This window comes from Rana temporaria, chromosome 1 (assembly GCF_905171775.1).
Source record: "Rana temporaria chromosome 1, aRanTem1.1, whole genome shotgun sequence".
Taxonomy (NCBI): Eukaryota; Metazoa; Chordata; class Amphibia; order Anura; family Ranidae; genus Rana; species Rana temporaria.
This window is the reverse complement of record NC_053489.1, coordinates 26,641,526-26,653,557: the sequence shown is the minus strand read 5'-3', so window position 1 is coordinate 26,653,557 and position 12,032 is coordinate 26,641,526. Positions and strand designations below refer to the sequence as shown.

The 12,032-nt window shown below is 51.7% G+C and overlaps 1 protein-coding gene across 1 annotated transcript in view; it reads right to left on the bottom strand.

Annotated features, from left to right (window-relative positions):
- Positions 1-325: 325 nt before the first annotated feature.
- The window catches only part of AQP3 (aquaporin 3 (Gill blood group)), a 65,616-nt gene continuing 53,909 nt past the window's right edge, over positions 326-12,032 (bottom strand). Inside the window, exons 5-6 of the mRNA XM_040336051.1 lie at positions 6,256-6,473; positions 326-789 (exon numbers count right to left, since the gene is read on the bottom strand). Of these exons, the coding sequence (XP_040191985.1) occupies positions 621-789; positions 6,256-6,473 (387 nt within the window). The 3' untranslated portion in view covers positions 326-620. The remainder of the gene's footprint in view (positions 790-6,255; positions 6,474-12,032) is intronic.

Below are 12,032 nucleotides of genomic sequence, written 5' to 3'. Positions count from 1 at the left end.
TCTTAGGTGTTTCAACTTCCTGTCCTAAGACCCCATTGCCTCCTGGGAAATGATGGCACTAATTTCCCAGGAGTCTCTGGGCATTACTGTGCCTAAAAATCGCCCAGCATGCACCTCTCCCTGAAAACCAGGAAGAAAAAGGAACTGGGCCTCACATGCCCACAACATATGATGGATACGGCCACAACATGAGCTGGAGGATATAAGGCAAGTGTTTGCAGTGATTTCCGGAACGATTGGGGAGCTATTAATATGTTTTAGGGACTATTTAATGTGATTGATTTTAGCTTGCAAAAAAAAAAAAAAAGGATGCCAAGAACCCCGCTTTAAAGCCTAATACCTGAACTGGATTTTTTAATAAAAATGGAACAGATTAAAAAAAAAAAGGAAAAACTGAACTGGAATTGGAAATACGGATCAATACGAAGGTTGACTGGTCTGCTATTTACATGGAAGAAAGGGGGGGGGGGGGGACAATTCTACACATCCAACAAGCAACTACGATTACACAACACATTTTTTAAGGTCTAGAACACGTGAGAATCATGATCCTCCATCTTGGTCTCGGTCGGTTACAGCCCAAGTGAATATTTTTTTAGTCCCATGCTGGCTGCGCTTATTTAGATTCTCTCTTTCTGTTTAACGTTGGCCAACTTGACGTTTTCTTGTTCGGTGGACACGGGCGTGGGTTCGAGGTGACAACCAATCATCAGCTGATAGACCAAGACTCCGGCAAAGGCTCCCAGTAAAGGTGACACAATGGGGACCCACCACCACTGATCGCCGGCCCTGGAAAAAAAAGAGGTACGTTTTGAGGTACGATCTTTGGAGGAAATGTGACAAAACCTGACAAGAAGCAACATGGACTTCATGTAGACCTTGTATTCTGACCACATGAACTCCAGGCAAACAGTTCAAATATTTATGTGTCCGTTTTTCTACCAGTCAAGAATTTAGTGACTGTGACATCACCAGAGGGTCACACATTACTCAGCGAACGTGATTTTTTAAGCAGTTATAGACGCTATACTAGTCATGGCAGTGATCAGCGACTTATAGCGTGGTTGTGATAGTGTGGTGGGCAATCTGATGCTAACTGACACTGGCTGGGAGGTATACTAACTGACTAAGGGCTCTTTCACACGGAGCGGACCGTTTCTGGGTCCGCTCCGTGTGTCCGCCAAAGCTCAGCGGGAATCCCCGCTGAGCTGTCAGCGGATAGGGCGGTCCCCGCACACAGTGCAGGGACCGCCCTGTCTCTGCTCCGCTCTCCCCTATGGGGGACCGGATGCAGACGGTCCGTCTGTCCGTCTGCATCCGGTCCGTTCCGCCGAACGGAAGAAAAATAGGGTTTCTTCCGTTCGGAAAAGCGGATCCCGACTGACGCGGACGCTAGCGGATGCTCCATCCGCTAACGGACGCGTTCCCGTTAACGGACTTGTAATGAACGGACGGACAGAGCGGACATGTGAAAGGGGCCTAACTATAACAGATATCGCTGGTGCCAACACAGTATTGGTGCAACGGATCGTCACCGATCCGTGATCCGAACGGGTCACCCCGTTCGGGTCGGCACACCACGCGCTCCGCGGAGCGCTCCGTAGCCTCGGCCAGAGGAAAGTCCCAGGCTTCGGCCTAGCTCCGGAACGGCGGCCATCTTGGTACACCTGTCGGCGACTGTCTCGTCAGGAAGTGACGTTTCGTCGCTGCCATCTTTTTCCACCCCAGTGGAGACAGTGTGCTTGCCAGAGCCAGACACTCCTCACCGCCTCAGCTCGCTGACTACAGACCGGGACCACCAACCACAGACATGTCATAATTGCCAACATTTGAAAAAAAATTCCAGGGACACTTTGCAGCACAGCTATTAATTACCACACTCACTTCCCCGAAGCTCCACCCACTCCGCATAATCTTCGCCTACTTATCAGATTATAGGGTCTACTCAATAAAGAGAGAATTACAGGAAATTGAAACGGGAATGGGTGTTAGGAAGGTGACAGGGAGGATGGAGATGACAGGGGTGGGTGTTAGGAAGGTGACAGGGAGGATGGAGATGACAGGGGTGGGTGTTAGGAAGGTGACAGGGAGGATGGAGATGACAGGGGTGGGTGGCAGGGAGGTGACAGGGAGGATGGAGATGACAGGGGTGGGTGGTAGGAAGGTGACAGGGAGGATGGAGATGACAGGGGTGGGTGGCAGGGAGGTGACAGGGAGGATGGAGATGACAGGGGTGGGTGGCAGGGAGGTGACAGGGAGGATGGAGATGACAGGGGTGGGTGGCAGGGAGGTGACAGGGAGGATGGAGATGACAGGGGTGGGTGGCAGGGAGGTGACAGGGAGGATGGAGATGACAGGGGTGGGTGGCAGGGAGGTGACAGGGAGGATGGAGATGACAGGGGTGGGTGGTAGGGAGGAAACAAGGAGGATGGAGATGACAGGGGTGGGTGGTAGGAAGGTGACAGGGAGGATGGAGATGACAGGGGTGGGTGGTAGGGAGGTGACGGGGAGGATGGAGATGACAGGGGTGGGTGGTAGGAAGGTGACAGGGAGGATGGAGATGACAGGGGAGGGTGGTAGGGAGGAGACAAGGAGGATGGAGATGACAGGGGTGGGTGGTAGGAAGGTGACAGGGAGGATGGAGATGACAGGGGTGGGTGGTAGGGAGGTGACGGGGAGGATGGAGATGACAGGGGTGGGTGGTAGGAAGGTGACGGGGAGGATGGAGATGACAGGGGTGGGTGGTAGGGAGGTGACGGGGAGGATGGAGATGACAGGGGTGGGTGGTAGGGAGGTGACGGGGAGGATGGAGATGACAGGGGTGGGTGGTAGGGAGGTGACGGGGAGGATGGAGATGACAGGGGTGGGTGGTAGGGAGGTGACGGGGAGGATGGAGATGACAGGGGTGGGTGGTAGGGAGGTGACGGGGAGGATGGAGATGACAGGGGTGGGTGGCAGGGAGGTGACAGGGAGGATGGAGATGACAGGGGTGGGTGGAAGGGAGGTGACAGGGAGGATGGAGATGACAGGGGTGGGTGGCAGGGAGGAGACAGGGAGGATGGAGATGATAGGGGTGGGTGGCAGGGAGGTGACAGAGAGGATGGAGATGACAGGGGTGGGTGGCAGGGAGGTGACAGGGAGGATGGAGATGACAGGGGTGGGTGGCAGGGAGGTGACAGGGAGGATGGAGATGACAGGGGTGGGTGGCAGGGAGGTGACAGGGAGGATGGAGATGACAGGGGTGGGTGGCAGGGAGGTGACAGGGAGGATGGAGATGACAGGGGTGGGTGGAAGGGAGGTGACAGGGAGGATGGATATGACAGGGGTGGGTGGCAGGGAGGAGACAGGGAGGATGGAGATGATAGGGGTGGGTGGCAGGGAGGTGACAGAGAGGATGGAGATGACAGGGGTGGGTGGCAGGGAGGTGACAGGGAGGATGAAGATGACAGCGGTGGGTGGCAGGGAGGTGACAGGGAGGATGGAGATGACAGGGGTGGGTGGAAGGGAGGTGACAGGGAGGATGGAGATGACAGGGGTGGGTGGCAGGGAGGAGACAGGGAGGATGGAGATGATAGGGGTGGGTGGCAGGGAGGTGACAGAGAGGATGGAGATGACAGGGGTGGGTGGCAGGGAGGTGACAGGGAGGATGGAGATGACAGGGGTGGGTGGCAGGGAGGTGACAGGGAGGATGGAGATGACAGGGGTGGGTGGCAGGGAGGTGACAGGGAGGATGGAGATGACAGGGGTGGGTGGCAGGGAGGTGACAGGGAGGATGGAGATGACAGGGGTGGGTGGCAGGGAGGTGACAGGGAGGATGGAGATGACAGGGGTGGGTGGTAGGGAGGAAACAAGGAGGATGGAGATGACAGGGGTGGGTGGTAGGAAGGTGACAGGGAGGATGGAGATGACAGGGGAGGGTAGTAGGGAGGAAACAAGGAGGATGGAGATGACAGGGGTGGGTGGTAGGAAGGTGACAGGGAGGATGGAGATGACAGGGGTGGGTGGTAGGGAGGTGACGGGGAGGATGGAGATGACAGGGGTGGGTGGTAGGAAGGTGACAGGGAGGATGGAGATGACAGGGGAGGGTGGTAGGGAGGAGACAAGGAGGATGGAGATGACAGGGGTGGGTGGTAGGAAGGTGACAGGGAGGATGGAGATGACAGGGGTGGGTGGTAGGGAGGTGACGGGGAGGATGGAGATGACAGGGGTGGGTGGTAGGAAGGTGACAGGGAGGATGGAGATGACAGGGGTGGGTGGTAGGGAGGTGACGGGGAGGATGGAGATGACAGGGGTGGGTGGTAGGGAGGTGACGGGGAGGATGGAGATGACAGGGGTGGGTGGTAGGGAGGTGACGGGGAGGATGGAGATGACAGGGGTGGGTGGTAGGGAGGTGACGGGGAGGATGGAGATGACAGGGGTGGGTGGTAGGGAGGTGACAGGGAGGATGGAGATGACAGGGGTGGGTGGCAGGGAGGTGACAGGAAGGATGGAGATGACAGGGGTGGGTGGTAGGAGGGTGACAGGAAGGATGGAGATGACAGGGAGGTGACAGGAAGGATGGAGATGATAGGAAGGATGGAGATGACAGGGGTGGGCGGTAGGAAGTTACAGGAAGGTGATAAAATGTATGACAGGCCTTGGAGGTGGGATGGTGGAATGCCAGGAACAGGGGGATGACGAGGAGCATGATGATGACAGGAGTGTGGTGTGAGGTCAGCAGGGATGTTCAGGGCACCCTCGATCAGGCAGTGACGTCACAGGATGTCGGGCAGCGCCGCGGACTGTCATCACAGTGAGTACCTCTCTGATGATCGATGTTCTGGCAGGTGACAGGTCTGTGACGGCAGTCCGGTCCATCCAGGAGGAGAGAAGGTCAAGGAGCTGCTCAGCGGCGGCAGTCATCCACGCTCTGCACAGCACATGGTAGGAGATCCGCAGAGCTGGAGAAGGGGAGCCTGGGAGGAGCCGGGGGAGGGGGAGCACATGGATCCACCCACTGACTGGATGCTCGAGGTTGTGACAAGCTCACAGCGCCTCCTCTCCGTCCACAGGACTGTGCAGCGGTAACGACTACCGCACCTGCCTTCCCCACTAGCCGGGACAAGTCCCGGCGGGCTAAATTAGCCGGGACTAGGTCCCAAATAACGGGACTGTCCCGTTAAAAACGGGACAGTTGGCAAGTATGACATGTGGAGACAGTGTATCTGTGAGATCTGCACCTGCCGGTAGGAGAGACACCATCACCCGGGGAGCATGGCTGCCTGTACTGAGCGGAGGAGGGGGGCACCTGTGACACCAGAGAGGAGTGGGACACCTGTGACACCAGAGAGGAGGGGGACACCTGTTACACCAGAGAGGAGTGGGACACCGGCCAGGTTTGTGGGGAAGAGGCTCTTGTCCTTGAATTATTTTTCCCATCATGGGTGTGAGTGGGGCTCCATGTCAAGTTTTGCCTAAGGCCTCACAAAGCCTAGAGCCACCTCTGACTGCCTGATCTGATACAGTAAACTGATTTTGAGTCTAGATGCCAACAGGGATGGACTGGCCATTGGGACTACAGGGAGTTTCCCGGTGGGCCGATGGCTCAGTGGGCCGGCTTCAGTGACAGCGGACTGCCCTCTGCTCCTCTGTCTCTCCCTTCCCACAGCGCTCACCTGGGGGGAACAGAGAAGCAGGGGGAGGACCAGAGGGGACGACAGAGGAGCATGGGGGGGGGGGACAGACAGCTGACTCAACAGCTATGGCCTGGGACTTTCTCACTTCTGCCTAATCTTGTCCCATAAGGGGGGGCACAGAACTGATTCTTTGCCCCGGGTTTAATAATGTCTAGCTTCCCCACTGGTACTGCCTATAAGAGGACCAGTACCAGACGTTCTACTCTAATAAAAGTAGAACAGCTAGTAGCTAGTGAAGGGGGAGAGGGGGCTTGGGTGGGGTGCGGGAGTTGCCCGGCTGCCATGGGAGAGACCTGTCAAAGTGGGCCAGTCTGGATGAAGTCCAGGGCCAAATTTCTGTCCCAGTCCAGCCCTGGATGCTAATTATTGTATGTCTCAGAGCAGGTGGAGAGCAAAATTTGGGGTGCCCCAAGAAATGTTTTGCCCAGGGCCCAATCAATATTATAGACAGCCCTGTTTATTTACGTACTGGCAAAAATCACATGTTTCTCAGCCATTACACCATGTTAGCTTACACAAGATACATTTTATGCCACAACCCAGTAAGGGCTTCTTAGCACAGAAAGTACTATAGACTTACCAGAAGACTTCTGATCCCCATCCAGCTATAGCTGTAAACAGACGTGGTCCGAAGTCCCTGGCAGGGTTGACAGCATATCCAGAGTTGAAGCCCATGGACAATCCAATGACGAGGACAACAAAGCCAACAGTGAAGGCCTCCAAGCCACGGGGGATGGGGTTATTGTAAGGGTCAACGATGGCCAAGACACAGACCACCAAAGCAGCTGTACCAATAAACTGAAAAATAAATAATAATAATAATAATAAATAAAAAAGATAATTTTCAGTGGTCATTGTAAACAAAGGTTAGAACTGAAATTAAAAGTTCAACATGATGAACCTAACATCTCTCTAAAGGCCCATACACACGATCAGATTTTTTGACAACAACGGTCCGACGGACGTGTTTTAGTGGACAATCCGACCGTCTGTATGCTCTATCGGACAATTGTTTTCGGTTTTTGCCGTGAATGCTCTCAAACTTTCCGACAAAGTTCAAACGAGCATGCTCAGAACCAACATCAGACAACAATAGCAGAAGTAGCCCAAAGGGTGGTGGTAAAGAGCTGAAAAACCATGGGCCAGATCCACAAACGAGATACGACGGCGTATCTACTGATACACCGTCGTATCTCTGTTTCTAACTATGCGACTGATTCATAGAACCAGTTACGCATAGCTAGCCCTAAGATCCGACAGGTGTAATTGAATTACACTGTCGGATCTTAAGGATGCAATTCTAGGCCGGCCGCTAGGTGGCGAGGCCATTGCGGCCGGCGTACAATATGCAAATGAAGACTTACGGCGATCCCCGAACATCCCGAACGGCCCGTCGATATAAATCTACGTAGTTTCCGTCGGGTTACGCCGCGTAAAACTAGGGCTGAGCCCTAGTTCTCTTAAGCCATGTTAAGTATGGCCGTCGTTCCCGCGTCGAAATTTAAACATCAACGTCGTTTGCGTAAGACGTCCGTGAATGGCGCTGGACACCATTTACGTTAACGTCTAAGCAAATGACGTCGGTGCGACGTCAGTTAGCGCAATGCACGTCAGATAATTTACCCGACGGGCATGCGCAGTACGTCCGGCGCGGGAGCGCGCCTAATTTAAATGGGACTCGCCCCATTCGATTGGGCCCGCCTTGCGCCGGACGGATTTAAGTTACACCGCTGCAAATTTCCAGGTAAGTGCTTTGTGGATCGGGCACTAACTTGGAAAAATTGCGGCGGTGTAACTTAAATCCGGAAAGTTAAGTTGCGCCCGGGCTACGTGGATCTGGCCCCATGTGATTTGGTGAATGTTGGATGAAAAAGTTCTACCGTGTGTATGCAGAACAAGTTCATGGCCAACGCCCCCTTCGCACAAAAATCCACGGAAAAGTCAGATGGAAGTCCGATCGTATGTATAAGGCTTTAAAAAAAATTCCGTCTGAGGCCCCGTACATACGACCGGTTTTGTCGGCAGAATCCATCAAGAAACTCGATGGGAGACGTATTCTGCCGAAGAAAACCGGTCGTGTGTACACTTTTCGCCGAGAAACCCGTCGGGAAACTCGTCGAGCCAAATAGAGAGCATGTTCTCTATTTCCTCGTTGGGCAACGGGGAAATTTGGCTCGACGAGTTTTTTGACAGCCGAACGAGAAACTCAACGAGAAAAACGATGTGTCGAGTTTCTCGGACGTGTGTACGGGGCCTGAGACTTTTTTCATCGGAAATTCCGACCGTGTGTAGGGGGCATTAGCAATCACTGGAAAAACCCTAGTGGAACCCTGATTGAAAAAGGCCGATCTTAATGATCGCCAAGTGGTCTTCTCCTTGAAACGTTGTGACCTGTTGAGTCTTATGAGTTACTCATGACATAGATAGAGTTCGACATGCTTTCCCCACAATAGCACCATTGGGTTACTAGGGACTGGAGAATTTATTGGAAGTTTGTTCTCATGAACAAAGAACGTATTGAAGAGGGAAAAGGAAGAGGAGCATCTGGTCTGGCTCCAAGGCCAGCTATTCAAGACATGTGAGGGTGGATATTAAGTAGCAGAGACATGCGTCAAGGTCAATGAAGGCCATTCCGATAACGTAGTAAAGGATGACAGCGGCTTACTGACGACACCTCACACCGGTTAATGGAACGTCCTGTCAGCCAAGAAGACTTTGTATTTAGAATGAAAGAACTAGGTTAAAATTCCTAATTATATCCTAACATTATGCACATTTTATTTTTCCTTAGGAGCTCCTGAATACTTCCGCGTACACGCGATCGGAAATTCCGACAGAAAAAGTCAGATGCGGACTACACACGGTCGGAATTTCCGACCAAAAGCTCACATCGGAACTTTTCTTGTCGGAATTTCTGACAAGAACTTTTCCCGTCGGAAAAATTGAGAGCCAGCTCTCAAATTTTTGCTGTCAGGAAATTTCCGACAGAAAAAGTCAGATGGAGCCTAGACACGGTCGGAATTTCCAATCGTGTGTATGTGGCATTAGCTTGTTGCCGACCAGCCGCCGTAAAACGTTTTACGGCGGCAGGTCGGCTGCCCTGCGCGAGAGCACGTAATATAACGTTGGCTCTCGCGCAGGCCACTAGGGGCGCATGCCCCCCCCCGCTCGCCCCCGACTCCCGTGCGCGTGCCCGGCGGGCGCGATCGTCACCGGGCACACTCGATCGTTCGTTACAGAGTGAGGACCGGGAGCTGTGTGTGTAAACACACGGCTCCCGGTCCTGTCAGGGGAGAAATGCCTGATCTTCTGTTCATACAATGTATGAACAGAAGATCAATCATTTCCCCTAGTGAGGCCACCCCCCCTATAGTTAGAACACACCCACAACATACTTAACCCCTTCCCCGCCCCCTAGTGTTAACCCCTTCCCTGCCAGTGGCATTTTTATAGTAATCCAATGCATTTTTATAGCACTGATCGCTATAAAAATGCCAATGGTCCCAAAAATGTGTCAAAAGTGTCCAAAGTGTCTGCCATAATGTCGCATGACCGAAAAAAAATCGCTGATCGCCGCCATTACTAGTAAAAAAAAAAATATTTTAAAAAATGCCATAAAATTACCCCTTATTTTGTAAACGCTATAACTTTTGCGCAAACCAATCAATAAACGTTTATTGCATTTTTTTTTAACGAAAAATATGTAGAAGAATACGTATCGGCCTAAACTGAGGAAAAAAAATGTTTTTTTTATATATTTTTAGGGGATATTTATTATAGCAAAAAGTAAAAAATATAATTTTTTTTTCAAAACTGTCGCTCTATTTTTGTTTATAGCGCAAAAACTAAAAACCGCAGAGGTGATCAAATACCACCAAAATAAAGCTCTATTTGTGGGAAAAAAAAGGACGCCAATTTTGTTTGGGAGCCACGTCGCAGGACCGCGCAATTGTCAGTTAAAGCGACGCAGTGCCGAATGGCAAAAAGTGCTCTGGTCTTTGACCAGCAATATGGTCCGGGGGTTAAGTGGTTAAAAAAAAAAATGTCCTTTTGTATGTATTTTTCCATATCCTCATTGATTACTGTGCCAATAAAGTTCGACCTGGGGCTACCCCTAGGGTTTCCCCCTCTTTTTGTATTTCCATTATCTACGGATGTGAGTGCTGTCTCTTCATAATTTCTTAATGAAGGACTTTGCTGGGATTAACTTAAATGTGACCTCCAGTTGTATGCAGACTTCTTGAAGAAGTAAAGAGCCAGTTACAGGAGCAGGGGGATAATGATTTAGGAAAATCCAATTTATAGATTGCATAAGGTTGCCAAGGTTGCAAGGAAGAGGATTCATAGCAAATCTGCACCAAAAAAGAAAAAAGAAGGCTGCCCCTGCTGGCTTCCCTCTGAAATTGCTATTAGCATGGTTATCTTTTGCTCCAGTACTGTTTGAGCTTGAACAAGCATGTGGTTCATAAATTCAATTTAAAGGCTAAGTTCACCTTTTTTTTTGTACCAGTATAGCATTAATGTCCCCTTTTCGCAAAAATATCGACACTTTCCAATAAATCTACAGCAGGCATGTCCAAAGTTCGGCCCGTGGGCCACGATTGGTTCTGGTTTCAAATGGCCCACCTGGTAATTTGGACATTTGTGGCCCCCAACTAATCCCCAGGCACCGGGAGCCACAAAAGATACACATGCTGGCTGCCTGGGAGGGAGCGGGACGAGTGCATACAGGAGAATTTCCTGTTTGCACGGCAGCCTCTGTAATAGGAAGTCCCATCTCCTGCGCTGCCATTGGACAACTGTTCTGTCTATCATAGGAGGCAGGACTTTGTATTAAAGAGGCCACCAAGAAAACAGATTCTCATGTATGTAATCTGTCGGCGCTCATCCCGCCCCCTCCCTGTCCCATCCTAAGACTGCAGAAGGGCCTGGATCAGGCTGCACTGATGGCAATGGTAAGGCTGCATTCCTGGCAATGTGGGTACTGCATTCATGGCAATGGTAAGGCATGGCAATGATAAGGCATGGCAATGGTAAGCAGGGGTAGGCTAGGCCAGGGGGCAGGGTGGCAATTGCCCCCCAGGCCGCACTGACTATTGTTCAAAATGGCCGGCAGCCGCTGCCCGCTACCATTTTATTTTATTCTGGTCTAGGAAGTAGGGCCGGGGCCATGGCCACAGCGGCCGACCGCTTGCTGTTGCATTCCGGGAGTTGTAGTCCACGCTCAAGCTCCCGGTGGGTGGAAAACAGAGTAGCGCAGAGGAAACTACAACTCCCCGAGACCGGATTTTTGGAAGCAGGCAGAGGCAGGGTGTCCCAGGGAGTTGGGACGCAGGGCTGGGTGCTGGCTGCAACTTGGCCCCCCAGGGCCAGGAGCATTACCCTCCCAGGAGGCTGTGGCATGCAAGGACCTGCTTAGATCACTGAGGTGAGACCCTGAAACCCATAGCTGACCCCCCATCCCCCCCCATACACCCCATGTAACCTGCCCCAGTGATCAGGCTGCATTGATAGGAACTGGAGTTGGCTGCACTGGTGAGGCTGCATTGAAAAACCAGATGGGCCATAGATGGTGAGCTGATTTGGCGGTTCAATGGCCACTTGACTGAACTTGCCCCCCAGGCCTAAGGCTGACAGCCCTCTCTTGATGGTAAGGCTACGTTTATTGCAATGGTGGGACTGAATTCATGGGAACGATGGGTCTGCATTTGTGGCACAAGTGGGACTGCATTCATGGCAATGGTGGAGCTGCAGATGGGCACTGATCAGGCTGCATTGATGGGCACTAACCCTTATTTTACTTCACAGTTCTTTAACTAAAATTTTAATTTTTTCCTGAAACTTCCCTCTTAAACTGAAGGTGCATGTTATACACCGATAAATACGGTATAGCCAAATCACACGCCCAAGCTCATCTCTTCACCACACACAGTCACAAAGGCAAGGGAATTCTTGTTGGGCGGTGTATTAGTGCTCGGGCAAACACACCGAATTTTAATGGTTCAAAGATTGTCAGGCAAAATGGTCGGCCCTCACACACGTTTACTTCATAAAATCTGTCCCTCTTTCAAAAAAGTTTAGACACCCCTGATCTACAGTCACTTACTTGACTTGTCCTCATCCATGTTTCCAAATGTATCCATTGCTTCTGCCTTACTTCCTGGTCAGGCTTTAGGTCATGACACAGGAAGGAGTTGACCAGCTGACCTCATTAGCACACACCCTGCATCATCCACCCTCCCATTCCCAGGTGCACGTTTTGTAAATGAAATGCAATCAATCTGTTATCACCCTTCTCACTAAATACACAATCAGAGTGTACACCTAAAATTACTAGTTGCGATTTCCGAGTATGGT